The sequence below is a fragment of the Gossypium raimondii genome, chromosome 8 (assembly GCF_025698545.1).
Source record: "Gossypium raimondii isolate GPD5lz chromosome 8, ASM2569854v1, whole genome shotgun sequence".
Classification (NCBI taxonomy): domain Eukaryota; kingdom Viridiplantae; phylum Streptophyta; class Magnoliopsida; order Malvales; family Malvaceae; genus Gossypium; species Gossypium raimondii.
Window position 1 is genome coordinate 49,626,387 of NC_068572.1, and position 24,592 is coordinate 49,650,978.

At 31.0% G+C, this 24,592-nt stretch overlaps 2 protein-coding genes across 7 annotated transcripts; one reads left to right on the top strand and one right to left on the bottom strand.

The window, feature by feature from the left end:
* Positions 1–10,440, top strand: LOC105791891 (bZIP transcription factor 16). Of its 6 annotated transcripts, none has more exons than XM_052634301.1 (14): positions 1–269; positions 4,255–4,316; positions 6,363–6,484; positions 6,558–6,614; positions 6,704–6,778; positions 6,945–7,034; positions 7,130–7,189; positions 7,289–7,458; positions 8,051–8,105; positions 8,867–8,909; positions 9,016–9,305; positions 9,563–9,640; positions 9,749–9,874; positions 10,011–10,440. In XM_052634301.1, the coding sequence occupies exons 3-14, from the start codon at positions 6,413–6,415 to the stop codon at positions 10,113–10,115; spliced, it is 1,221 nt and encodes a 406-aa protein (XP_052490261.1). In that variant the 5' UTR covers positions 1–269; positions 4,255–4,316; positions 6,363–6,412; the 3' UTR covers positions 10,116–10,440. The 6 variants fall into 6 exon arrangements, with proteins under 6 accessions (XP_052490261.1, XP_052490262.1, XP_012475637.1 ...); XM_052634302.1 differs by having other exon boundaries at positions 6,369–6,484; XM_012620183.2 differs by lacking the exons at positions 1–269; positions 4,255–4,316 and adding an exon at positions 5,317–5,659 and having other exon boundaries at positions 6,369–6,484.
* A 115-nt stretch (positions 10,441–10,555) lies between these two features.
* Positions 10,556–11,422, bottom strand: LOC105791892 (uncharacterized). The gene is made up of 2 exons (XM_012620184.2): positions 11,000–11,422; positions 10,556–10,843 (listed from the first exon to the last, which is right to left on the bottom strand). The coding sequence occupies exons 1-2, from the start codon at positions 11,145–11,147 to the stop codon at positions 10,698–10,700; spliced, it is 294 nt and encodes a 97-aa protein (XP_012475638.1). The 5' UTR covers positions 11,148–11,422; the 3' UTR covers positions 10,556–10,697.
* Between the last annotated feature and the right edge of the window lie 13,170 nt (positions 11,423–24,592).

Consider the following 24,592-nt stretch of genomic DNA (forward strand, 5'->3'; position numbering starts at 1 on the left):
CTATACTCTTACGTTTCTTAAACCAATGACGACAGCAAACAATAACCTACTTTCTCCTCTTCAACTTTTATGGTTAAGATTTTTTTAAATCATCTTTTAAAAATCCCAAAACTTGAACCAATGCCTTGACTCCCTCTTCACTGATCTCGTAGCTCCGGCGTTGGATGGTCGTGAGTTTGAGGCATGTTGTTCCTCTCACCGTAGGTCGACTTACCACCGCTGGGATCGTGGATCTGAAGGTCAAAGCTTAAGGAACCTATAAATGGAAGGTGATGGTTTCTTCATTCTGTGATTTTTCTACTTTTTTATGGTTTTAACTCAGTTTAGGAAATCTGACTTCAAATCCACAATTAGGACGCTAAAAAGATAGTGGTTTCCATCAATGATGATGGTTTTTTAGGTATGGTTCAAAGTTGATTTTAAAATATGTGTAAAAAAAAGTTAAGTTCAAAATGGAGTGGGTTTCTAAACACTAGAGTTCAAAATTAGGATTTAGGCTTTGAAATTCCTTATTTTAAATAGTGTATATTTCAAAATTTGGGTTCAAGTTTGAAGAAGGTATTGAATGAGTAAAAATATTTTACAAATTAATTCTAGTTTTGGATTTGTTTGCTTCACTTCGATTCTATACTTATTCTATAAAACTTAGTTGACTTTGGATTTTTAATTAATAATTTTATTTTTGGATTTGATTATTTCACTATGAATGATATTTTTAGTTTAAGAATATTTCTTCTATTAATTAAAATAAGGGTAACGTACACCAATAATCATTTAACCTTGATTTCACTAATAAAACAGTCACTCAACTTTTAACTTAGTCACTCAACTTTAGAAAAATAACAAATCAGTCACACACTAACATTTTATGCTATAGGCCTAACGAAATAGGTAACATGGCTAGTAAAGTAGTTGACGTTGCTAATTAACTTGCCACGTTGGACATGAGGAGCAAAAGGGTCTTTTTATTATTCTTCTTATTCTTCAGCTAACCATCAAAAGTAGAAAATTGTCAAACAAAACCTATGGCATTTTTAAGGTCGCTGACCCCCACCATTGTCATAGCCACTGCCTCTACCTCTACCTCTGCTCTGCCTGCCACCTTTGTTTTCTCTTCTTCTTTTTCCTCCTCTTCTCGTAATTCTTCTCATTTCCCCAAACAACCAGCAACCTAATTTCCTTTTCATTTATGCTCAATAATCCTTTCTATTTCCTTCCATTTTCTTTCATTTTCCAAGCAACTAATCAAACTAAAAAAAGAAAAGCATAAGAAAAAAAATTAAAATAGAATAAACAAATCAATTCATACCAAAAACAAATGAAACTCACCATCAATGGTGGTGTTCTGAGTCTCACAAATAACAAGTCTAACTCAACACGAATTCTAAATTGCTAATCTGGACGATTGAGTTAGTGACGCCGACCTAGTTTTAATCTTGAGACCACGAAATTTCAAAAATCTAACGCATGTTCTCTAATCAGAAAGAAAAGAAGGGGCAAAGACAACAACATCGACTGAAACCGTGAAGGAAGCCATGGGAAGAAAAAAAATATTCAGATGAAAAAGGTGGAGATTTCAAAGAGTGTGAGGGATTGGATTATTGTTAATAAATGAGAGATTTTTGGATGATGCGAAAGGAGAAGACAAGAAAACGTGGACGACGACAATTGATTTCTAAGAGTGAGGGATTGGATGGCATCTCCATTTCTTTTCTTCTTCTTCTTCTTCTATTGCCCAACTAGGGTTCTTAAATTGGGGTCGCCTAAATGACAACAAGCACTCCAACATTGTCGGTTAAATGATAGGTCAACTCTCCATTATGTCTATAACGGAAAATGGTTACTATGACTGATTTGTTATTTTTCTAAAGTTGAGTGATTGAGTTGAAAGTTGAGTGATTATTTTATTATTAAAATCAAAGTTAAGTGACTGTTGGTGTGCTTTAGCCTTAAAAGAACCGTGAGAGCATGAGAGTAGAAATGAGGTTATTTTTTATTTATGTTTTTAAATAATTTTGACTAAAAATAAAAGGTAAAACTTTTATCAAGTCTCTGTTTCCTGTCTGTTTGGCTTTTTTAGTGTGGCCTACAGTGTCACGTGTCGCTCTTTTAGTAAGCCATGTGTCTTATTATGTCAGAATTTGACACTGTTACACTAGAATACCAACAAGCTAGAAGGAACAAAAATATAGATATCAAATTGAACAAATTAAAACTACAAGTACCACATTGAAAATTTTGTTAAAATACATGAGATTTTTTTTACCATTATCCTTAATTATAATTGTAAGGATTTTTTTTTGTATTAAATAAATCTAAAAAAATAATTACATATCATGATATTTGAGCATGAAAAACCATGAACATCATAATCTAGTTTTATACGAAGTCTCTCAAAATGTTTGTCAAGACACATAAATGCTCACTTGGTATAGGCTTGCAATTTTAAACTTGTTTTCATATCACAAATTTTAATTCTCCACATATTTTGTATTTAGAAGGATCATTTTGTTATCAACAAAGTATTTGTCTTGTAACAACTCGATTTTCAATAGTAACCAAAATGCAGCTTTCATAAACTCATTTTCAGAAATGAGTCCGTAAATATTAAATAAGAATATTTACTGAAATTAATATAAAAATATATTAAAGATTTGTCTAGTAATTTTTTGAATTAATACTTAATTAAGGTTTAGAGATATAGGTTTTAATTAACCAATGACTTGAGGATTTAAATAGCAATTAGTCAAAGATTCAAAAATTAAACTATTTTTAATTGAAAGATAGTGGAAGATGATGATAATTTCCTTAAAGTTTGATTAGTGAATGATTAAGCAAAACAAATAAGATTTAATTAATTAAGTTAGAGTAATTAACTTTTAAATCAGGTATAAAAGCCAAAGTTAGTGGAAAAATGCACATTTTCTTCTCCATTCACCGTCTTGAAGCAAGAATAAAATCCTTTCAAGTTTTGAAAACATTCTACCATCAATTAAATGGTAAATTCAAGTCATTTTCTTGTACTTTTATAGATTTAAGGTCATGAGAGCTTGATTTAGTTAACCCATGTACTAATTTAAAAGTCATTAAAGTTTTAAAAGTTTCCATTGTTAATTTCTTGAATAATTAGTCTTGTAATTGATAGATTTTAAATTTAAAATATGAAAAGATTAGATTTTAAAGTTAATTTAGCTTAATTTAACTTTGTAACATTAGAGGCCAAATTGAATTAATGTAAAACTTCTTATGAAATTATTTAGAAATAGAAAATATAAGGTTCCTAATGAGACTGTATGAAATCGATTTTAATTTGAAGCTAGAAACCAAAGTTATGCTTATTCGAGTTTAGAGACTAAATTGAATAAAATATAAAATATGAGGGAATAAAAAATAGAATTATATAAAATCATGCATATCATGGTATAGTTTGAAAATGTTTATTTTATGGTGTATGTGATTTTGTGTTTGATTTCACATAATAAATAGTTAAATATAATTAGAATTCTATTGAATTTGGCATGTATGGCTAATTATGGATTGAATTGAAATGACATGTGAATATTGGTTAATATGCAATAGTTCAAGGTACAAATATGAAAATTGATTAATTACGGGACATGCAAATGAATTATGTGATCTGGTACAGAGATTGGTAATGATGTACATATGGAGATGATGTTTGTGTGAACTTAGTAAAATGTTATGGTACGTTTGCAATTCCAATAGGGTTATACATGCGCTTGATCGGGGATATTTTAGGTTATAACGAGGTCTAACATTTTTTGTAGATTCTCGGGTTATATGTGATCTAGGTTTATCCTGGACGGGTAACCTAATATAAGTCAACTTGTGTGAGCAACCTTGATATTATGTCAGCTTGTGTGAGCAATTTAATTACCTGTGTATCCAAATATGTTTTACTATAGTTCCATCGGATGATAATCAATTAAGTTGAAATAGAAAACTTGAAAGTGAATTGGAAATGAAATAATATATACTTATAGCTTGACAAGTGACATGTGATTTCCTTGATGCTAGTGATATTACTCATGACATATAAAAATGACTAACATACTTGATTGGTACTGTTGATATGTGTCTAGTTATGCTAATATGTGCCAAGGATAGCCATGTTGAATGTCAAAATGATTAGTAGATACCATACTTTTAATGATTAAGGTAAGTATGATAATTTCATTTTGAACTTATTAAGCATTGGTATGCTTACTCTAGTTATTTTTCCTTCCCTTATAGATTGACATATTGCGGAACTTGTCGAGCTAGATCAGCAGAGGAATGCACACTATCAAAAGACGGTAGATATATATTCATTTTGAGTCTAGACATTGTGGCATGTATAATGACCTTTGTTGTTCAAATGGTCAATTTAGAGTTAATGACTTTGTGTTAATGTGATAATGGTTAAAGTAGTGAAATAGGTTTAATATGTGATCTAACTTATGCATGTCTTGGTCTTGTGTGATGCTAGAAGGTGTAATAACCTTAATTTGTATGGTTTTGCATATTAAAGATTGCAATTATGATAGTTGGAATGGCTAAATTGTTGAATGACTTGAGAAATGATATAATTGAATGATAAGAATGAGATGTAATTGAATGTATGTTTTGTGTGCTTCATGTTGTAACCATTTAAGTGCTAAACTTTCAAATTGTACTAATATGACAGTGTTTGAATTAGCAAATGATTTGCTTTAGATATGTATAGTTGATATGGAATTGATCATGCCTTAAGGTTGAAAGGTTGAATTGTATAATGTTGAGTGGTTGGTTTAGATACTTATATGCTTGAATTGAGTTTGTTTGACATGGTTGAAAAGCATAATATTTGTAGTAAGTTGAAAGAAGTCATTTGAGTGTTGGTTTGAAAGCAAATGAATAGATACCAAAATGTTAAGTTGCCAAAATAGGAGCAACGCCGCGACCTCGAAAATAACTTTTAGTGTCAGAGTGTTAAAAGTCTACAACTCTTTTCAGTTTTACAATATTATGTTTTGTAAATTTTAAACTTTAACTAAACATTAGTTGTTATTAAGTACTATTATAATGTAAATTTTGGTTGCCAATAATAAATCTAATTTTTATTGTATTTTTCTTGAAAATAACTTTCAAAACATCTTATTGAATCAAACCAACATAAAAAAAAACCAAATATTTTTCAAAAATAATTTTGCAAGAGCTGTTTTCACGTTTCAGTTAAACAAATCCAAGTGAAAAACCCCACAGTAACTGCTTGAAGGACAAAACAGAAATTTCGCTGGGTCAGGAAAAATAGAGAGGAGAAATAGACTACAGTACGGCGAGTTACAGAATTACTCCGTGAACCTTTCTCCCTTTTCGATTCCATTTCCACCCCCAAAATACAATTTAACAATCCCTCAAATCAAACCCCAACCTTTACATTTTCCCATCGGGATAAAAGAAGAAAGAAACACGGGCAAATTAGACTTTTAGTCTCCCAATCGTGCCCTAATTATTTTCCCCCAAATTGACATCTGTGCCTTTCTCCCCCAAATTGACATCTGTGCCTTTCTCCCCCACCCATCTTAATTCAATTTCAACCTCCTTAGCTTCCGAAATTTTGCTTCTATTCAGTGGATCAGGCTTGGGTTTCATTTCAATTTGGTTTGTTCTTCGAGTGGTAATTCAAAATTTAAATTTATTACCTTTTTGTTTGTTTAATGATTTTGTAAATTAGTCAACAGCAAATTTATTTATTTTTTAAATGCTTGTTTCTGTTTTCTGCTGGATGCATGTTACCTCTTTCTCTTTAGTGATATCTGCTTGTTTACTGAAAAAAAACAGGAAAAAAAGAGATGATATTTGAACATTTATATGCTCAGTTGTTTTTAACCATTTAGTTGTTTGTAATGCGAATGGGGGAAATTTGTTGTTGCAATCGAGAGATTTGAGAGAACTTCTGAATCAGCTAGAATCCACAAAATGAGCTGTTTGGTTGCCGAGAAAATGACTTGAGAGAATTTTTCTGTGTAATATTCATTAAGTTATGAAAATGAAGTAGACTGTAATATATATACAAGCAGAAATTAGTTCCAGCTAAGCTAACGTACCAGCTGCAACTTAGCTCACCAACTAACTCTAACTAACTTCTCCATAGCAGACTAAGCTACTGTATAAACCGTAATATTTGTGATTGGGGCTAAAGAAATCGCTATGTGCATTTTATAGGTTTTTTAAAGGCAAAGCTTCAGTGTTAATATTCGTTATAATTTTTTGCTAAAAATAGTTTAGGGTTAGATAAATTGCATTGTTTTGAGTGAATATACTATATAGTGAGGAAGAAGGTGCATACTGCCTTATTGTTATTGAAGTATGTATTTTAGTTGTAGGATGGTTTGAGGGGCTTTTAGAAGTTGGTTGCTGGATATAGAGAATGGGCAGCAGTGAGATGGATAAAGCTGCAAAAGAGAAGGAGCCAAAGACGCCGCCTGCTATTACCGCGCAGGTATACTTTTATTGTTGTTTGAAAGTTTTGGTTTTTTTCCCCTGTACCTTTTAATGATTTTCTTGTTTTTCAGGAGTCGTCATCGACCACTAACTCGGGTTCAGTAAATGCCGATTGGTCTGGGTTTCAGGTTTGTTAGATAAGATCTTTAGTTTCATTGCTTTATTGAGTTTCATATGTAATTCAAATAATTACATGTGGATTGTTGTTTGCTAACAGGCATATTCTCCCATTCCTCCACATGGGTTCTTGGCGTCAAGTCCCCAAGCTCCCCCATATATGTGGGGAGTTCAGGTACTTATGATTTCTCTTAGAATGATTCATTGTTATGATAGTTAAACTTTCTCGCTTTCATTTGTTAAAGAGCTTTAAGATCTGGTGGCATGATTAGCTCTATTAAGATTTAATGACTTAATGTACTGGTTCATAAAGCTTTAATGTAATTCTTTCTTTGTTGCAGCATATTATGCCTCCCTATGGTACCCCACCACATCCTTATGTTGCAATGTATCCTCACGGTGGAATATATGCTCATCCATCCCTTCCTCCAGTATGTTCTCTTCCAGTGTTCTTAGATTTTATTTCTAATGTCATAATATCTCAAGACTTGGAGCCATCTTTTTGACATGTTCTAATCTTTGACAGGGATCTTATCCTTTTAGTCCTTTTGCTATGCCTTCTCCAAATGGCATTGCTGAGGCTTCTGTAAGCAGTTCATCTTACTTTGTCTTACGATTAGTTTTCTGGAAAGGTTTGCCTTTATGTCCATGCTTCCAAAGGATTGACTCTAGAGATTTTATGCAGGGAAATACTCCCGGGAGCATGGAAATGGATGGCAAGCCTCCTGAAGTGAAAGAAAAGTTGCCAATTAAAAGATCAAAAGGGAGTTTAGGCAGTTTGAACATGATTACCGGAAAGAACAATAATCTTGGTAAAACATCAGGAGCTTCTGCTAATGGAGGTTACTCTAAAAGGTATGCAGCAAAGAAACGGTCTTGCACTTATTGTATAGTTTTTGGTCGTTAGTTTGTGTTATTGCTTGTTACAAGGAATATTTCTCACATCAATTGCTTGGGGAGGGGGTTATTCTTGACCTGCATATGTAGTCTTATGGAGAAATTTAATAGAACTGAGTTATATAAAAAAGGGCCTATGAAACAAAGCAGTTGCAATTGGGTTCATTGAGAAGTCAATAAAGTCCTTTATTGAAGAAGCTCTCTCCTTTAGCTCCATCCTGAATAAATCTCCCATGTTTCTCTCTTCATTTATGGTGTACGAAGTGTTAGAAAGTTTAGAAAGGCGTTTGTAAAAGTCATTGTTATCATCCAAGGTATGAATCAACTTATTGTTCTGTTTGTTTTGTGGCTTGAAAGGTTCATGTTTTAATATGATGTAGGCCGATGTTATTTGTTGTTGCTTTGAGCCTTTTAGTTGGTATCAGAGGTCATATCTGGATTTTTAAATGCATCAATTCATCTGAGCATACACTATTTGCTTGTGCTTGCTATCAAAATTATTGCCCTACTTAATTTAGCTGACAGTGGAATAATTGTTATGCATGTGTAGTGCTGACAGTGGAAGTGAAGGTACAAGCGAAGGCAGTGATGCAAACTCCCAAAACGTGAGTGCAAGGCCTCTTACCTCATTTATTAGTTTATTTTTTTGAACTGACCTTCTCTTTTTATTAGTTTATTATTTTGAACATGATTTGCTCATGTATTTCTTCTATATTGGAGGTTGTGAACACCCTGCCAGAACGGTAGGATTTCAGGACAGGAGTTTGCAATTTCATGACTTTCTGCCCCACCTCAGCTATTAATTTACCCTACAGTCTGGATATGTATACTCTAGGTTTTGAAGTGGATGTGAAGATTGATGTTTTAATTGATCAGCCTTGCCTTGAATCCCTCTTTTTCTATTAAATAACCCTAATAATGTTGATTGCCTGGGAAAGGGAATAATCCTCAACATAAGTTGTTTTGGATGGAACTGTATCTAGGGTTCCTTCTTTCTCTTTCCGGAAGTCACAATACTCTTGTAGCTTCTCAATTATGCTGTTCATAGCTACTAGGAGTTAACCTGCCTGCTGATCAGATTAATTTCTTTTATCTGTTACATGGGAAACAAAGTTTAATGGGCCTTCTGTACGTCCTAAGAAAAACATTTTGGAGTAAGGTTATTGAAGAAATGCTAAAGCTGTATTCTATAATCATCTCAATTACAACTCCTCATGTGCTGCAGCTTCTTTTGGAACTCTTCCAAGGATGAGAAAACTTTAAATGTTTCATTTTTATTCAAATTCAGCCATTCACCTATATTGCCTTTAATTTCTTTTTTTCAGGTCAATATTATGCTATAAAATGTTATTTTCTTCTTTTTTAGGATTCACAATTGCAGTCTGGAGATGGAAAAGATTCTGGAGAAGGTTAGTGTTATTGACATGACATGACATGACATCTTTTTGCACTGTATTGTTGCCATTTGTGTTTGTTCTGACTTCTGAGGGAATGTCTGCAATGGTTCTTATATAGGTGAAGCATCTCAGAATGGACGCTCAGCTCATGGTCCTCAGAATGGAGGTCCTAATTCAGCCCATTCAGTGGCAAATACAGCACTGGCCATTGTACCTATATCAACTACTGGGGCTGCCACAGCTGTTCCTGGTCCAACTACTAACTTACATATTGGGATGGATTACTGGGGTACACCTGCTTCATCTAATGTTCCTGCAATGCATGCGAAGGTTCCTTCAACCCCAGTTGCAGGAGGAATTGTAACCCCTGGATCACGGGACAATGTCCAGTCTCAGCTTTGGTTACAGGTTTTTTCTCTCTGAACAATATAGTGAAATTCAAGATCTCCTTAAGAGTCAATTAATTTTCTTTTGGATGTGGTGCTATGCTTTTTTCCATGAAATGTCAAATTTCAAACTAAATTTATTGGAATATAATTAAGGTTTTTCTCCTCCAAGGAACTGCTACATACTTTCCTTGCTGATATTCTAAGAATGTGTTTTTGTATTGCTTTTTCTTTTGGTGTTGTATGTAACTGGAACTATTTCTGGTTTTATGAATTTAGGATGAAAGAGAGCTTAAAAGACAGAGAAGGAAGCAATCAAACAGAGAGTCTGCTCGGCGATCAAGGTTGCGAAAGCAGGTAATGAAGTAGCCTTTAGAAATTGCAGATTTTATTATGGTTATCTGCCATTAGAGGCTCAGAAATGAGTTGTTTATCTAAGATTCTAAATGCTTACTATTGAATCAGGCGGAATGTGATGAGCTGGCTCAACGTGCTGAAGCCTTAAAGGAAGAAAATGCTAACCTTAGATCAGAAGTTAGTCGTCTCAAGAGCGAGTATGAGCAGCTTCATGCTGAGAATGCCTCTCTTAAGGTCATAATTTACTCTTGCTTTGTTTTGCAAAATATTAAAACTTGTTAGTATGTTTCTATATTTCGAACTGTAGTCTGCCTTGTCCAAAGGCCTATTTGCATAGAATTGCTTTCTAATATCAGTTAGATAATTGCAGGAGAGGCTAGGGGAAATCCCTGGGCACGAGGATCTGAAGTCTGGTAGGAATGACCAACATAGAAATGAAGATGAACAAACAGAGATTGTGCAGGGTAGTCACTAGGTTTCATATACCCTGTTTCATGCCTCATCCAGGAGCACAACCTAACCAAATTAGCTACAGAAGGTTTTTATTTTGCATAGCATGTTTAAATTTTATCAAAGCTGACCTTGATAGTTTTTAGGCCCCTTTATCCTCTTATAATCCATCACCAGTGATTTGGCTTGCCTTTACAATGAAAGTCTTAGGATGTTATGTAGGGTCAATATCCTGTCATACCTTTCCCTATTGAAAGAAGGGTACAGTTTAACTTTTCAGGCTTGTTTTATGTTAAAATATGATTGATGAATGTTTTAACTGTGGGAAGTAATGAACTCTGATTCATTAATACTTTGGTGCTGCCAATTCATTTGTTATTCTCTTTCAATTGTCATGAATTTGTTGTGTATGGTCTATGTTTGCTACTATTGAGCTATTCTTACAGCAAATGGCACAAAAGCGTATAAACAGCAACCCTTACAATGCTTATGATTCATGTACTAGAAAATTGATAAACATAGGGGTGGCAAAGATCCCAGAACAATACAACAAAACGAAAGATACTGTTACACACTGGTCATTCAATGAATTTAGACACCCTTATTGCTACTCTTTCCTTTTGTCATAAGCAGCTATATTTTGGGATTCACATTCAGGGCTGAATAGGCGAACCAACAAAGCAGATGCCGAGCTGACAGACACAGCTCCACAGGCAGCCCACCGAAGACTTCTTGGAACAGTAATTCTAGGGCCTGCACATTACCATTAAAAAAAGAAGAAGTTTATGATGACAAAAACTCAGGATACAGGAACAGCAAGAAACTAACATTGAACTTATGTACATCATAAGCAGACACCCAAAGTTACGAACATATTTAATATTTTGGAAGGTTAGTGAGAGAACAGACCGTAATGCAATCTACAGAGAACCCAAAACCCTAGAGCTCCTCCGACCGTAAAAATCCCAGCCGTTTGTCTCATTAACCTGGAACAAGGCTTTGCATCTGATCTCATCAATTCACCATCCGACCAGCCAAGCGCACGCCTCAACGCCATCTCTCAACGCTTGTTCGATGTTACCTAATGCTATCGAACCCACACAAAATCGTCTTCTCTGCTTACTCTGTCTTCGCCTTCGTTACCCGGACTCGGCAATTTGGGGTGCCGTACCCGTGTCGACGCGATCCAACACGGTACACGCGTCAGATCCGGAAAAAACCAGCAGACACGGCGGTGGGTGAGAACTGAGATGAGAAGAGAATAAAAAGAAAAATAAACTGATTTGCAGAGCCGAGAGAGAGTAGAGATGCACGATGGTAGGAGGAAGATGATGGTATATATTAGGGTGTAATAAATGCAGTATCTGTATTATTATGTTTAAATATCCCAAAAGTCCTTATACTTTTTAAAATTTTTAAATTTAATTTTTATACTTTAATTTTGACATATTGAGTCCCGTACTTTTTAATTATTCTTTCTAATTTTCCGTTAAAGTTAAATGATGGGGCTGTTATAAAAGGTAAAATGACCTTTTAGCCTTCAACAATTTTATCAATTTAATCTTTATCCTTAAAAGTACGTAAAAAGTAAAAAGAAAATCATATTTTAAATAAAACAAAAAATAAAAGATTTAATATATATTTAAAAATATATGAAATAAATAAAAACTTTTAAAATTTAAAAATAATTCTAAAATATAAAAAAATATAAAAATTCAATGTTATCTAAACTAGACCGAGCCAACCAATCAAACTGAGAACCAACTGAGGAATCAGTTCAATAAGAGGTGAACCAATTGAACCAAGTTAAAAAATTTGATTGAATTGGCAATTGAATCGATTTTTATAAAATTTTAATATTTTTATTTTTAATAGTTTATTTATTTTGAATTGGTCGAACCGGTCAACCAATCGGCTCTCAGGATGAATGGTTCGACAACTGGTCTGGTTTCAAAAATATTGCCAAATTTTCAAAAAATAAAATTTTTATTCCTTGAATAAAAGGTGTTCATAAGCTGTGTAACCCAGTTAGCCTAATTAGTCCGACTCATTTTGGGATGATTTGGACTTATATTTTTAATCTTGGGTTGGCCCAAATTGGCCCATTTTATTATTTAAAATAATAAAAAATATAATTTTTAAATTAATTTTAATTTTTATAATTAGATTTAAATATAAAATAATTTGTTATTATTTTTAAACATTGAAATAGTCCATTATGGCGAAGCGAACTTAAATTTCAAGTAAGGCCTCAGTCTGCTGCCCTCACTCATAAAATTCTCTAATGGTAGTAAAGTCTCTCTGAAGTTTGAATTATTTATTCAGTCCATAATAAATCATATTTCAACAAGTATTTTTAAATTTAATTCAAATAATTTATGCACCACAAATAATTTTAATTAAATTTAAATATAAAGTATATGAAACATTAAAATAATGATACAAATTCTATATTGATTCGAATTAAATTTAAATATACTCTCTAATTTTTTTGGTTCAAAATACACTATAAAAATTTCAAGACTTAATTTATTATTTTGTATTTTTGAAAACGGGTCCACTTCTATATGAAATTCTTTTAATATAGTGTATTTTGAAAAAAATTAATATGAATCGATTTAAATTTTATTTTTACTAATATTTTATATACTTTATAATTAAATTTACATAAAATATTTTTATATATAATTTATCCAATTTAACTAAATTTATGGAGTAAATAATAGATTTTATGAATTTTGGATGTTTTCATATTTTTCATTTATTAAAATTATTTAAAATGATTTTCTAGGAAAAAATATATTGTTAAACTTTTATGAGTTTTTAATTTTCACATTCATATATTTTTACTGAAAATACGAAAAACAACTTTTAATTTTTAAATCATTTCTGTAATTGTTTATGTACTTTTAAAGAGTAAGGATCAAATTGACAATAATTGTAAATATTGAGGGTTAAAAAATATATTCTTTTCTTATAATAGCTATTTCAACAATTCTAATAGCAAAATTGACAGACAGACCAAGTTTTTAAATAAAAAAAGTATATGGACTCAATGTCACAAAATTAAAATATAAGGACTAAATTTTAAATTTTAAAAGAGTAAAAGGATCTTTCATGTATTTAAACCTTATATTTACAAGCATAGTTTTAGATGAGAGAGAATAATATATACAGAATAGTTTCTTACCTATGCCATGGATTTAATTTTATGTATTAATTTAGATATACTATTAAGAATTTTGTATAAATTTTTTGCACGAATTAATTAAAACATATTAAATTATTTAAAATTTAAACATCTCACATTAAGAAAGTATATCATATAAATAATTATACACAATAATATAAAGTAAAAACATAAGTTTATTTGTATTTAAAAATTAAATAATATTAAATTAGTTCATATAAACTGTTTTTTTTTACTTTCACAAATAATATGTTTATGTAATTAAAATCTAATAATCGATAAAATAAAATTTTAAATCGGATCTATCTCTTGAAGTTCATGGCAGATGACCCTAGTGGTTCCTATGCTTACAATGGCATAGTTAGATAAATTGTTACTGTAAGAGCTTTCGCCCCATTATTTAGCCCCCAATAATATTAGATTCAATTAAAAAACATAATGTCTTTTTGTCAATAACTAAAAAACATAATATTTGATAGATAAAATATCCTATGCTTCCAATGGCATAGTTAGATAGGAGATGTTGATGTTATTTTTCTATGGCGGTGGGTAAGGAAACATCTTTTAAAATTGAAGTTTAGCATGGGAAAAATGATTAAGATAGGTTAAGTTGAAATGCGACAATACTCTTCTAATGGAATCTCTGTTGGCAAGTGGAGTTGTTAACAATTCGATGGCTGAGTTATGTTTATTACTCAAAGCCATTTTTTGATAAAAGGTCGACTTTTATTTTGATAACGAAAACGAAAATGGGAGTCGTCACCAATCTTTTTTGATGAGGTGTGATCAGGTCACCTCGTAAAAAGGTTGTTTAATAAACAATTTGAATTTATTAAAACAACGCTTTTGGTCTGCGAAATTCTGAAAAACGGGTTCGGGAGTCAGTTACGTATGAGGAATGATTAGCACCCTCGTTACGTCCAAGATTGGTACCTAGCTGATTAATTAGTGTCTTAGTGTCGAGAATTGAAAACTTTGAAGAGATTTAAAATATGATCCTTTGTTAAAATATTAAAAATTTTCAAGAAAAATGGCATATTTCACGTTAATCAAGAAAAAAATTATGTCCCGTAAATTATGACATAATGTCTCAAATTCCCGATACGAGAATAAATGCCGAAAAATTTACTCATTTGAAAGATATTCCATTATCTCGGTTTTATAAAAGACCATACTCCGTAAGTTAGAATACGATCTTTTATTAATTCTAGAGATTATTGAAACTTATGTTTTAAAAAAGATTCGTATGTTCGAATTTGTCGAGAAAAATCGAAACCCCGTAAGCTAGGGTATGACCTTTTCGAATCAAAATACGAATTTTTACTTATTTTAAAGTCATAATTTATGTAACGAGTAAAATTAATGTAACACAAATTGGTAAAAATAAAACACAGGGTTAATATGCATAACAGACTAATAACAAATGCGTTAATATAAATAACAATAGTACGAGCAAAGATAAGATAAATAAAAAGGCAAGCTATTTATAAAAAGAGTAAATAAACGAATAAAAATTAATAAAAGTTTAAATAAAAATTGAAAATAAGCAAACGAATAAAAGAATGAAGATATTAAATAAAATAAATTAAAAGTGATGACAATAATTATAACAATGATAATCCAAATTTGAAAGTATAAAAAGATAGAAATAAATAAGTAAATAATAAAATGAGAATAACTATATTTAAAATATTTAGATAAATAAATAAAATAAATAAAATAATGCAAAACTAATCAATAATAATATTGTAATAATAAGTAAATAAATAAAAGAAGAAAGAAAAAAATAATGACAATTAATTAATTAATTGATTAATTTAATAACAATAACATAGTAAAAATGGCAAAAAGGACCAATTTGAAATTTAAAACAAAATTTGGGGGAAAATCATAAATAAATAAAAGGAAAAGGAATAGATTGAACGTGCAGATAAGAAGGAGGGACTGAATGGGCAATAATTCTCACACTCCAAAACGCAGAGCTTCAAGGGACCAAATTATAAATCGAAATAAATTATAGGGCAAAATTTAAAAATAAAAGGAACTTAATTGCAAAATAATTTAAAAGCGGAAGGGCTAAAGGTGAAATTAGCCCTTTCGTTAAAAACGCGCGGATCTACCAGGCGGATCAGGTTGAATTCGGGTCGGACGCAAAACGGCGTTGTTTTGGCCACTGGTGCTTAAGTCCAAAAGGGCACCATATCACACCCTATATAAATAAAAAAAAAGAAGAAAAAAAAACATTTCAACTTCATTTTTAAAAAAAGAAGTCTGAGAACTCTCTCTCTTCTCTCAACCCTTTTCCCCTCCCCTATCTCCAGCCTAGGGTTTCGGCCATGGGCCGCCGTAGGCGGTGGTCAAAGCGACGTGAAGATCAGGTTTTTTAACCCAGTTTCAGATCCCATTTGGAGGCCCAGTTTTCTTGACCCAAAAAGCCGAAGAAGAAGAGATCTTTCACACCCTTTTTTATCCGATTCCGATGACGAGAAGGGATTTCCAGCAACGAGACTTACGGGGCGATTCCAGGTATTCTCCTTTCCCTTTTTTCTTTTCGTACCTTTTTTAAAAACTAAAATAAAATAAAATAAAATAAAAACAAAGAAACCCTAAATCAAAATAAAAGGGTAATCACCTTTGTTTCCCTTTTCTTTTATTTCTTTCTAATCTGTTCGTAGAAAAATACATTGGTTCGATCTGGCTTTTATAGCCGAAAATATAATATTTGCTACTGTTCATTACTGTCTTTTTCCCCCTTTTGCACTGTTGTTGCATGTTCCTTTTCATTTTGCAGGTAGCGTTGGAGCAGGTGGGCAAAAGGAGGCAGAGCAGGTGGCGGCAATAGCGGCTGCGGCTAGCTTGGGTTTCAGCTTTTTTGAAACCCTAGTTAGCCTATTGGGTTATTGGGTTTTGGGCCTGTTGGGCTGGGTTTTTGATTTGGGCCTTTTGGGCCATTATTATTTTGTAATGGATTGTTTATTTTTTATTTGGTTTGGTTTTTGTTTTGGCACTAGGCCCGGGTAAAATTGTGCTACTACAATTACATTGTCTCTTAGGCAGGAATTGGAAGGTATGTGTTTGTCATGTTCCAAGGGCGCATAATGAAGTTGTAGATCATATGGCTAAGTGTGCGAATTCTGGATTTATGAGTTTATGTGTGTTTGATGAACCGTCATTATCTGTTCGGGAGTTGTTATTAACTGATTGTAACAGTCGTTCACGAGCTTAAGTGCGGTTTTGATGTAATTGTAGTTTGTTATTATCTTCTAAAAAAAAGTAATAACTAATATTGATCTAATAGTAAAGGGATTAAAATAAACTTTTAAATATGATACAAGTACTTGTAATAAACTTTCACTTAAATCAACCTATTCCAATCCAGTAAAAGAAAAGCTAAACTCATGAACAAAATAAGTTGGAGAGATGCCCAAAAACTTCCAATATCATCTTAACTAATACCATTTCATCAAGCAATTAACCATTCAAGTCTTACATTTATGGTTATCAAATTGCCAAAACATACACTTATGCATGTATAAACATTAACACTTCTTAATTCAAAGATTAATCAAGCTCAAACCACACTATCCATTCAAAGTTAACACATATCTTAACTCCTATGTACATGCCACATAATCGAGCTTAAAATAAGCAAAATTCTACCGGGTCGATAGTAGGATAGTGTGAGTTTCGAAGTGATCCGATCGACGTGTTCTGCAAACCGACAATCTACAGAAAAAAGGAAAACAACTAGGTAAACATTTCGAATGCTTAGTAAGTTCAAATGGAATTTACCTTACTTACCTTAACTTTCACAATAATGTAAGCTATTAAAATTTAACGGTATAATACATTACATCCTTTGGCACCTTATACTTTCATGTTCAAATCAACAATATAACCAATAGGTTAGTTTATTTGCATAACAAAACTATGGTACTCAAATCATAAGCATATACAACCATTCAAACCATACTCAATTTGAAAAATAACAACTCAACACGTGTTCACACATTTCAACCATTTCGTTTCCAATTTAAATTATCGTTTTGTTTTTGTTTTGCCTAGAGAACCGTAGTAAATTGAATTTGGATACACGAGATTTATTTGCTCACACGAGCTTCGGACCAAGGTTGCTCACATGAGCTTAGTTTCATGCTGCTAACATGAGCTTTTGAGAATCCACAACATATGTTTGATCTCAAGCCATCGTATTAATTCCTAATCAAAACACCCATTTCCCTTTTTGGAACATAATGACATGTCATTCGTATCCTGATCGTTTACTAAGTTCACACAAGTTCTATTACAATATTCAATTCATTTCAATCCCTGTAATGTTGTCATATACATATCATTCAAGTATATAAACATTCCACATCCATTCTATACATCGTATTCACTTGTAATAATATATTTCTCATACTTTACGATTTAGTCTTTAATATGCCAAAATCGTCAGAATTACAATTAACCTAAACTAACAGACAGTATAATATATAGTTCAAACACATCGTAAATAATATAGTAAGTTCCATATGAACTTACTTGGCACAAACAGCAACAAATGAAACGTTGAGGACTAATACGTAATTTTGCCTTTTCCTCGATTATCCTCTAGTTTGTTCAATTCCCAATCTATATGATAATTCATTTTAATTTATTAATTCCAAATACCTTATAACATCCTATTATATGCATATGATAGTTTATTCCATTTTTCAAAAGTTCCCTAAAGTTTCACATTTTATTAAATTTAGTCCTTAAAATCGAAATTGCTATAACTTTCAAATTTGAGCCTTAATTTTGAAATCGATCTCAATTTTATCCTTCTACAGCCTTCTATTATCCACAATTACAGAAATTCAACATGAATTTTGATATTTATGCACTTTAGTTCCTATGTTCAAAACTAGCAATTAAACTTTACAAACTAGTCATTTTTCACTTTTAAGCTTAAAATCTAACAAATTAATACCAATTTCATCAAGTATTCAACAATGGAAAATTTTGAAAAATTTACCAGTTTTACAAATCGGTACATGAGTTAGCTAAATCAAATTTTTGGAACCTTAAAAACATAAAAGTTACAAGAAAAGGACTTAAAAATCATATCAAATGAGAGACCGAATGCTAAAGCTTCCAAAACCCTATTTTTTTCTCCTTTGCATGTGAGATTGAAGAAGAACTAAGAGCACGTTTGGTTCGCTGTATTGGATTAGAGGTGTAATGGAATAGAGGTGTAATAGCAAATCAACTGTTTGGTTGAATGTAATGGAATAGAGGCGTAACAGTAATCTTGTGTTTGGTTGAATGGAATAGATGTGTAATAGCATAATGGAAAAAACTAAAATGACTAGAATACCCTTAGCATAAATTTGTTTTGGTAAATGATTATTGTTATTGTTATTTAAATTTTAATAAGATTATTATTATCAATAATAAATAATTTAATCATATTTAAACATAATTATTATTAAATATATTTTAATTAAAATATATAATTTAATAAATTTCATAATAATTAATATTCTTATATGAATTTACTCAAATCATAATATATGATACTATAAAATATAAATTAACATAATTATTATTAAATATATTATAATTAAAATATATATTTTAATAAAATTCTTAATAATTAATATTCTTATATGAATTTACTCAAATCATAATATATGATACTATAAAAGATAATTTAACATAATTATTATTAAATATATTTTAATTAAAATATATAATTTAATAAAATTCTTAATAATTAATATTCTTATATGAATTTACTCAAATCATAATATATTATACTATAAAAGATAATTTGAAATAATTAATATTAAATATATTTTAATTAAAATATATGATTTAATAAAATTTAAAATAATTATAACTAATAAAATTTAATAAGTGAGTAAGAATTGAACTCTAAAAATAAATAAAAAAACATAACCATATCGAATTATCATCAACAACTCGATTGAATTTACAACAATTCTGAATTAAATGGAAGTACTGCCTCAATATCTCACTTCAACTAAAAATATAAAGCAAGCATTTAATAGAAGAAATTCAAGCCGATACAATATCTCTTTTTCACCCTGCTCTCAACTCCAATTGGCCTTCCATGAAACCAATTCTTCACTTCAAACAAAATAGCTCACCAATCTAGCAGAAAACGAATCATGTCCAAAGTTGCCATTGAAAATAACCTCCAACTTCATGTGTCCATTCCACAAGTTAAGGGAAAAGCAATCTCGCCAATTCGGATTTATATGATGCATTGATAAATCAGGAAAAAGAAGGCCATGAGGTAAGGTTGCTAAAAATCACAATGAATCAAAAGTAATTTACCTCTCCAGAAGGCTAAATTGCCAAGAGCACATGTTTCCTCTAAAGCACCAAAACCGAAGGCATATTTGTTGACAAGTTGCGATCGCCTCAAGATCTTAGTTCAACTACAATATAAAGCAAGCATTCAATGAAGAAATTAAAAGCTTACTTGTTCCTCGTTTTCAGTGAAGGGAATCGCCATTTATTCCCTCTACACTCTTTGTTGTCTTCGTTCCTCGATAGTAGCAAATTTCTAAAGTCAAAGCTTAAACTCTAGGTTTTGGCTTACTTATACTACAATTCATTAAACACCATCCATGAAAAGCACATCTATAATGTTAGATAAATTTTGTCTTGCATTGGTCACAACCTTGACATTGAGACCACTAGAGATCAAAGTTATATAATTCTAAAAGACAATGCACAGAAAATACCAACCACCTAGTCTTACATCAACATAAAAGCCTAAGTTATAAGAAAAAAACAATCTTTCTGACCCCTAATCACACCAAAAGGAGAAGGGGAGAGTAGCTACTTGAAATAGTACATTTTAAAGTTGCAAGAACAAGGAAATAAGATTTGTCACTTTAACTTACAAGGAAATTAACAAGTATGACAGATAATATTCCCAAGTAAACACATATAAAAGTGAACATGCTAGTGTGGCATAGGCAAACACGAAAAACCAGAGAGGAAGTCAATGATTATATACTTACAGTAGATAAATATTGATTCAATCAATTCAGGAGAGAAAAAGAGTGCAGTGGCTTATGTATTAAGAGTTTTTCAAGCAACCAGGTGAACCTGAAATTAGCATTTCTTTTAGGATACAGAGTGAAAAAATAAAGAGATGGTTAAGAAAATGTCAACCACATAGATTTGCATAATCAAAAGCATTTTGTAGTCACCCACTTACCCAAAATTGTAAAAGAAACCAAGAACTTGGCATGACTCTTTAGACAAAAGAAAATAATGCAGTCAGCTGCCTTCCATTCTAACCTTTCCAAGATTATACCCATTGAGAAAAACCAAAACTTGTCTAAGTTACCACTTTCACAGTTAGAAGTGACACCTAATTATCAGTCAATTCATCTTCATACAAAACTACATGCGTAACAAACATGAATACTTCCCTAAATGCAAACTTAAGAATGTTAAGAGAAGCATACAAAATAAAATGTATCATCTTTCATACCATGTTTATAGTTTAAGACGCTGACCTCATCACAGAAAAGAATTGCTTCTTTTCATGTGAGCGCAGCGACATCAAGTCATAGCAGTGCAATCCTCCCAATGGAGGCTTGAGCTCCCTCCAAATTTCTTCCTTGGGTTCGATTGCAATTTAAAATGACAACAAAATCATCATCAATCACTATCCTAAATATCCTGGGACACAAAAATAAACCTTTGCAAAATTTCCTAGTCTCTAAATTCTCAAACAAAAATTGCTAATGCATGACATAGAACAAAAGCCTAATTCTAGCAGCTCCTTTAAAAGAAAATATACCTTGTTTGAGTCAAGCTCAACCATGTCACTTCCACAGTCATAGTCCAATATCACCTGCCGGAACGGTTTACTGAAACATCCAAACAATCAATTTTGCTTCACTTTTAGTTTAATATTCAAAAGTAAAATAAAATCAAACTAAATGATAATAAAACTGAATTTAAATCACCAAAAACGTTAAATAAAATAATCGACATTTCTTTTTACCTCTGAATTTCCATTGAGCAGCAGAAGGAACTTCAACAGGAGGCAAACCTTCATGCTTCCAACCGGAAAAAGCATCTAATGCATTGAAACGAATATCGTTGCCGCTTGCGACGTCTTTAAGAGAACCAAACAACTTTCACCGAATATCATTTCCGGTAAAGTGGCGAAGTTTGGAGTCTTTGTTCCCATTGTTGGAGAGCCAATAAGTTGAGAATCAACCAGTTACCACCATGAAACAACAACAGGGTCGAGCGGATGAAGAAGAAGAAGCAGTCTGCTAATGAGTGATGAAGAAGAAGCAGTTGTGGCGGCCGAAAGGAAGGAAAAAGTTATGGAATCAAAAAAATCAGAAGAAGCAATTAGGAGGGTAAAACAGGGTAGAAGAAATGGGGAGAACTTAATACGCAACAAAACATAACTTTTCATCCGGAATAGAAATCGGTGTATTTTGGGGATTAGGTCTGTAATGGATTAGACCTGTAATAACAATACACTGAACCAAACAATGGATTAAAGAGATATTAAGTGGGGCCCACCGATTATGGTAGCCAATACACCCAACCAAACATAATGTTTCATCTTTTTTCTTTTAATTTCACTTATATAGTTAATTAATTTAATTAAGATTAACCGAATTAACCTTAATCACTAAACCTTAAGTGTAATCAACAAAAATAAGAGGGTTCCAACCAATGCCACTACCGTTTACCCCTTCTATAATGGTCCAATTGCTCAATCTGTCCTTCAAGTAATTAAAAATTCATAATAATTAACTTTTACCACTTTTACAAATTAGTCTTATTAACTATCTGATTGACATAATTAAATGACCAAACTTTAATTAAACTTTATACTAACGTCCTAAATATTAAAATAATAATATTTATGGAATCGATCATTGGAAATTGAGTTTCAAAACCACTGAAAAACTGGTTGTTATATTTTTAAACTCCACAAATATGGTCAGGGGATTGACAAGTGTCGATATAGTAAACTATTAAAAAAAGAGACATGTGTCAATTTTTTAAAGTTGCTTGTGGAATAAAAAGTACACTACTAGTATACCAAATATTCACCCTATATTTATAAAAAAAATATTAATTGAATCAACGTTTATGATATTACAATTTGTTAGAGGTTACATGTGGAGTGCGTTAAAGGTTTAAGTATTTATATTATTATTCAAGAGTTTAGTTGAAGAAATGTTATTTATCAATCAAGTTTCAATTCAGTTAAAATTATCAAAACTCGTCCCTTTTACAAAGTAGCAAGGATAATGGTGGTGCTTTTATCTTTTATATAAAATCTGGAAAATTAATAAAACCTAAAACACCATCATCTTTTATGTGTAAACTTTATTATTTCAACCAAAACTTTATTTAAATATATTTTACTTCAATTTTAATAAATATAATTGTTATATAAAATGTTCACACGTATCATAATTGTATCCTAATTTACTATTTAAAAGTTTGGAAATTAAAACATGTATTAATAAAACAAGCCTCTACCCAGATTTTCCCCAAATTAATCCATGGGAAACTGTTAAGAAGAAAAGAAGTTTGAGATATGGGAATGAAAAAGTATCCATAATTTTATTTTGGAATAATGGTAAATTTAACCTTTAATTTTATATATATTTTTGGTTAATTTAGTTATTATTCGCTTTTTAGCTAAATTCAACCATTAACCTTTAAAAGGTTAATTTATTTATTTTAACGAAAATGATGACAAAAATATTAATTTTTAACGATGTTGGCATGTCAACATGCGTGGTAGTCCACGATACTTCACACTTGACATGTCATTATTATTTTCTTATATCTCATATGAACAAAGAATTTAAAATTTATAAAAATATTCAAAAATTAAAATTAAAAAAATCTAAAATTAAAAATAAAAATAAAAAATTCATGAAAGTTCAAAAAAATTAAAATGAAGTACTTATAGATTGCCATTCGAGCTGTTAATTTCAAGAATTTAACATTTTAGTTAGTATCTTGATTAAAAGAACAACTCGACTCTTTTTAAAAAGTTGAGGACTAAATTTAACTGAAAAAAAAAAGAATAAAGATAAAATTAAGAGCTAAATTTGATATTATATTTTTTTATTTAAATTATTACATTTCAATAAAGAAGTTTGAGACATTTAAAAAAAAAATATTTCTTTAAAATCAGCAGGCAGGAGGAGAGGTGTGAGTCAAATGTCAAACTCCTTCCTGCGGCGGCTGATATTAAGGAGAAATGGTGGTGTTAGATTTTATTTAAGGAAATAAAGGGACACATGAAAATTAAAATCAAACAGTGGAAATTTCTTCTTTCTGCGGCTGCTGCTGACATTAAAGAAATAAGTAGACATGTGAAAGTTAAAAGGGGAGGAGGCATACAAGTGGATATTAAAGAAATAAGTAGGTATATATATATATATAATTCAAAAAATTAGCATGAAATACACATGAATTGTCATGGGGGCGCTATATTTAAAAAATTAACATTTTCATCAATATCTCTATTAAAAAAATAATATTTAGACTCTTTTTTTAAGGTCAAATTCTTTTTAAAAGGTTAAAGGTGAAATTTAGTAAAAAAAAAAGAATAAGAGCCAAATTGACAAAAAATATAAACGTTAAGGGTAGACCTACTCATGGTGGCTCAGCCCGAAGGCCCGATCAAAAGTGGGGGGGGGTTTGGGCAAAAAAATAAAGTCCGTTAAAAAAATAAGTCAAGCCTCGAGTAAGGCATTTTTGGCCTAATTTTTTTCTATTTTGCTATCATTTCACTATTATGTTACTATTATTTTGTTGTTATTGTTTGGATATTATATAAAACTTGTTTTGTTGTTAATTTTGTTATTATTTTAGAGGCATTTGCTTGTTAAGTTGCATATATCTTAGTGTTATTTAAATATACATATTTTTTAAAATTTATTTTCAGGGAAATATTTATTTTAATATTTTTAGTATTTTTTTATGTATTATATATTTAAAAATTATATAAAAAATTAATACGGGCGGGTCGGTCTAAGCCCGGGTTTTAGTATTTTTATTTGGATTGGGTTTGGACAAAATTTTATGCCCATTTTTCGGGTCGGGCATAAATTTTTTGTTGGGCTCGGCCCGACCCGTGAACACCTCTAGTTAATGGTCAAATTTGTCTATAATAAATAACGAAACATTTAGTTTGTAACTAATTAATAATAAGAACACATTAAATATGTACAATATTAAAATGAAAACATTAGATTAACTTGTGACACCAACTCAATCAACAA

Excerpts from the sequence above, each read along its gene's own strand:
- LOC105791891 (XM_052634301.1), top strand. The coding sequence starts at position 6,413 with ATGGGCAGCAGTGAGATGGATAAAGCTGCAAAAGAGAAGGAGCCAAAG. Across the intron at positions 6,485-6,557 it reads CGCCTGCTATTACCGCGCAG|GAGTCGTCATCGACCACTAA; the intron begins GTATACTTTTAT and ends CTTGTTTTTCAG. Across the intron at positions 7,459-8,050 it reads AATGGAGGTTACTCTAAAAG|TGCTGACAGTGGAAGTGAAG; the intron begins GTATGCAGCAAA and ends ATGCATGTGTAG.
- LOC105791892 (XM_012620184.2), bottom strand. The coding sequence starts at position 11,147 with ATGGCGTTGAGGCGTGCGCTTGGCTGGTCGGATGGTGAATTGATGAGA. Across the intron at positions 10,844-10,999 it reads TCTCTGTAGATTGCATTACG|GCCCTAGAATTACTGTTCCA; the intron begins GTCTGTTCTCTC and ends GGTAATGTGCAG.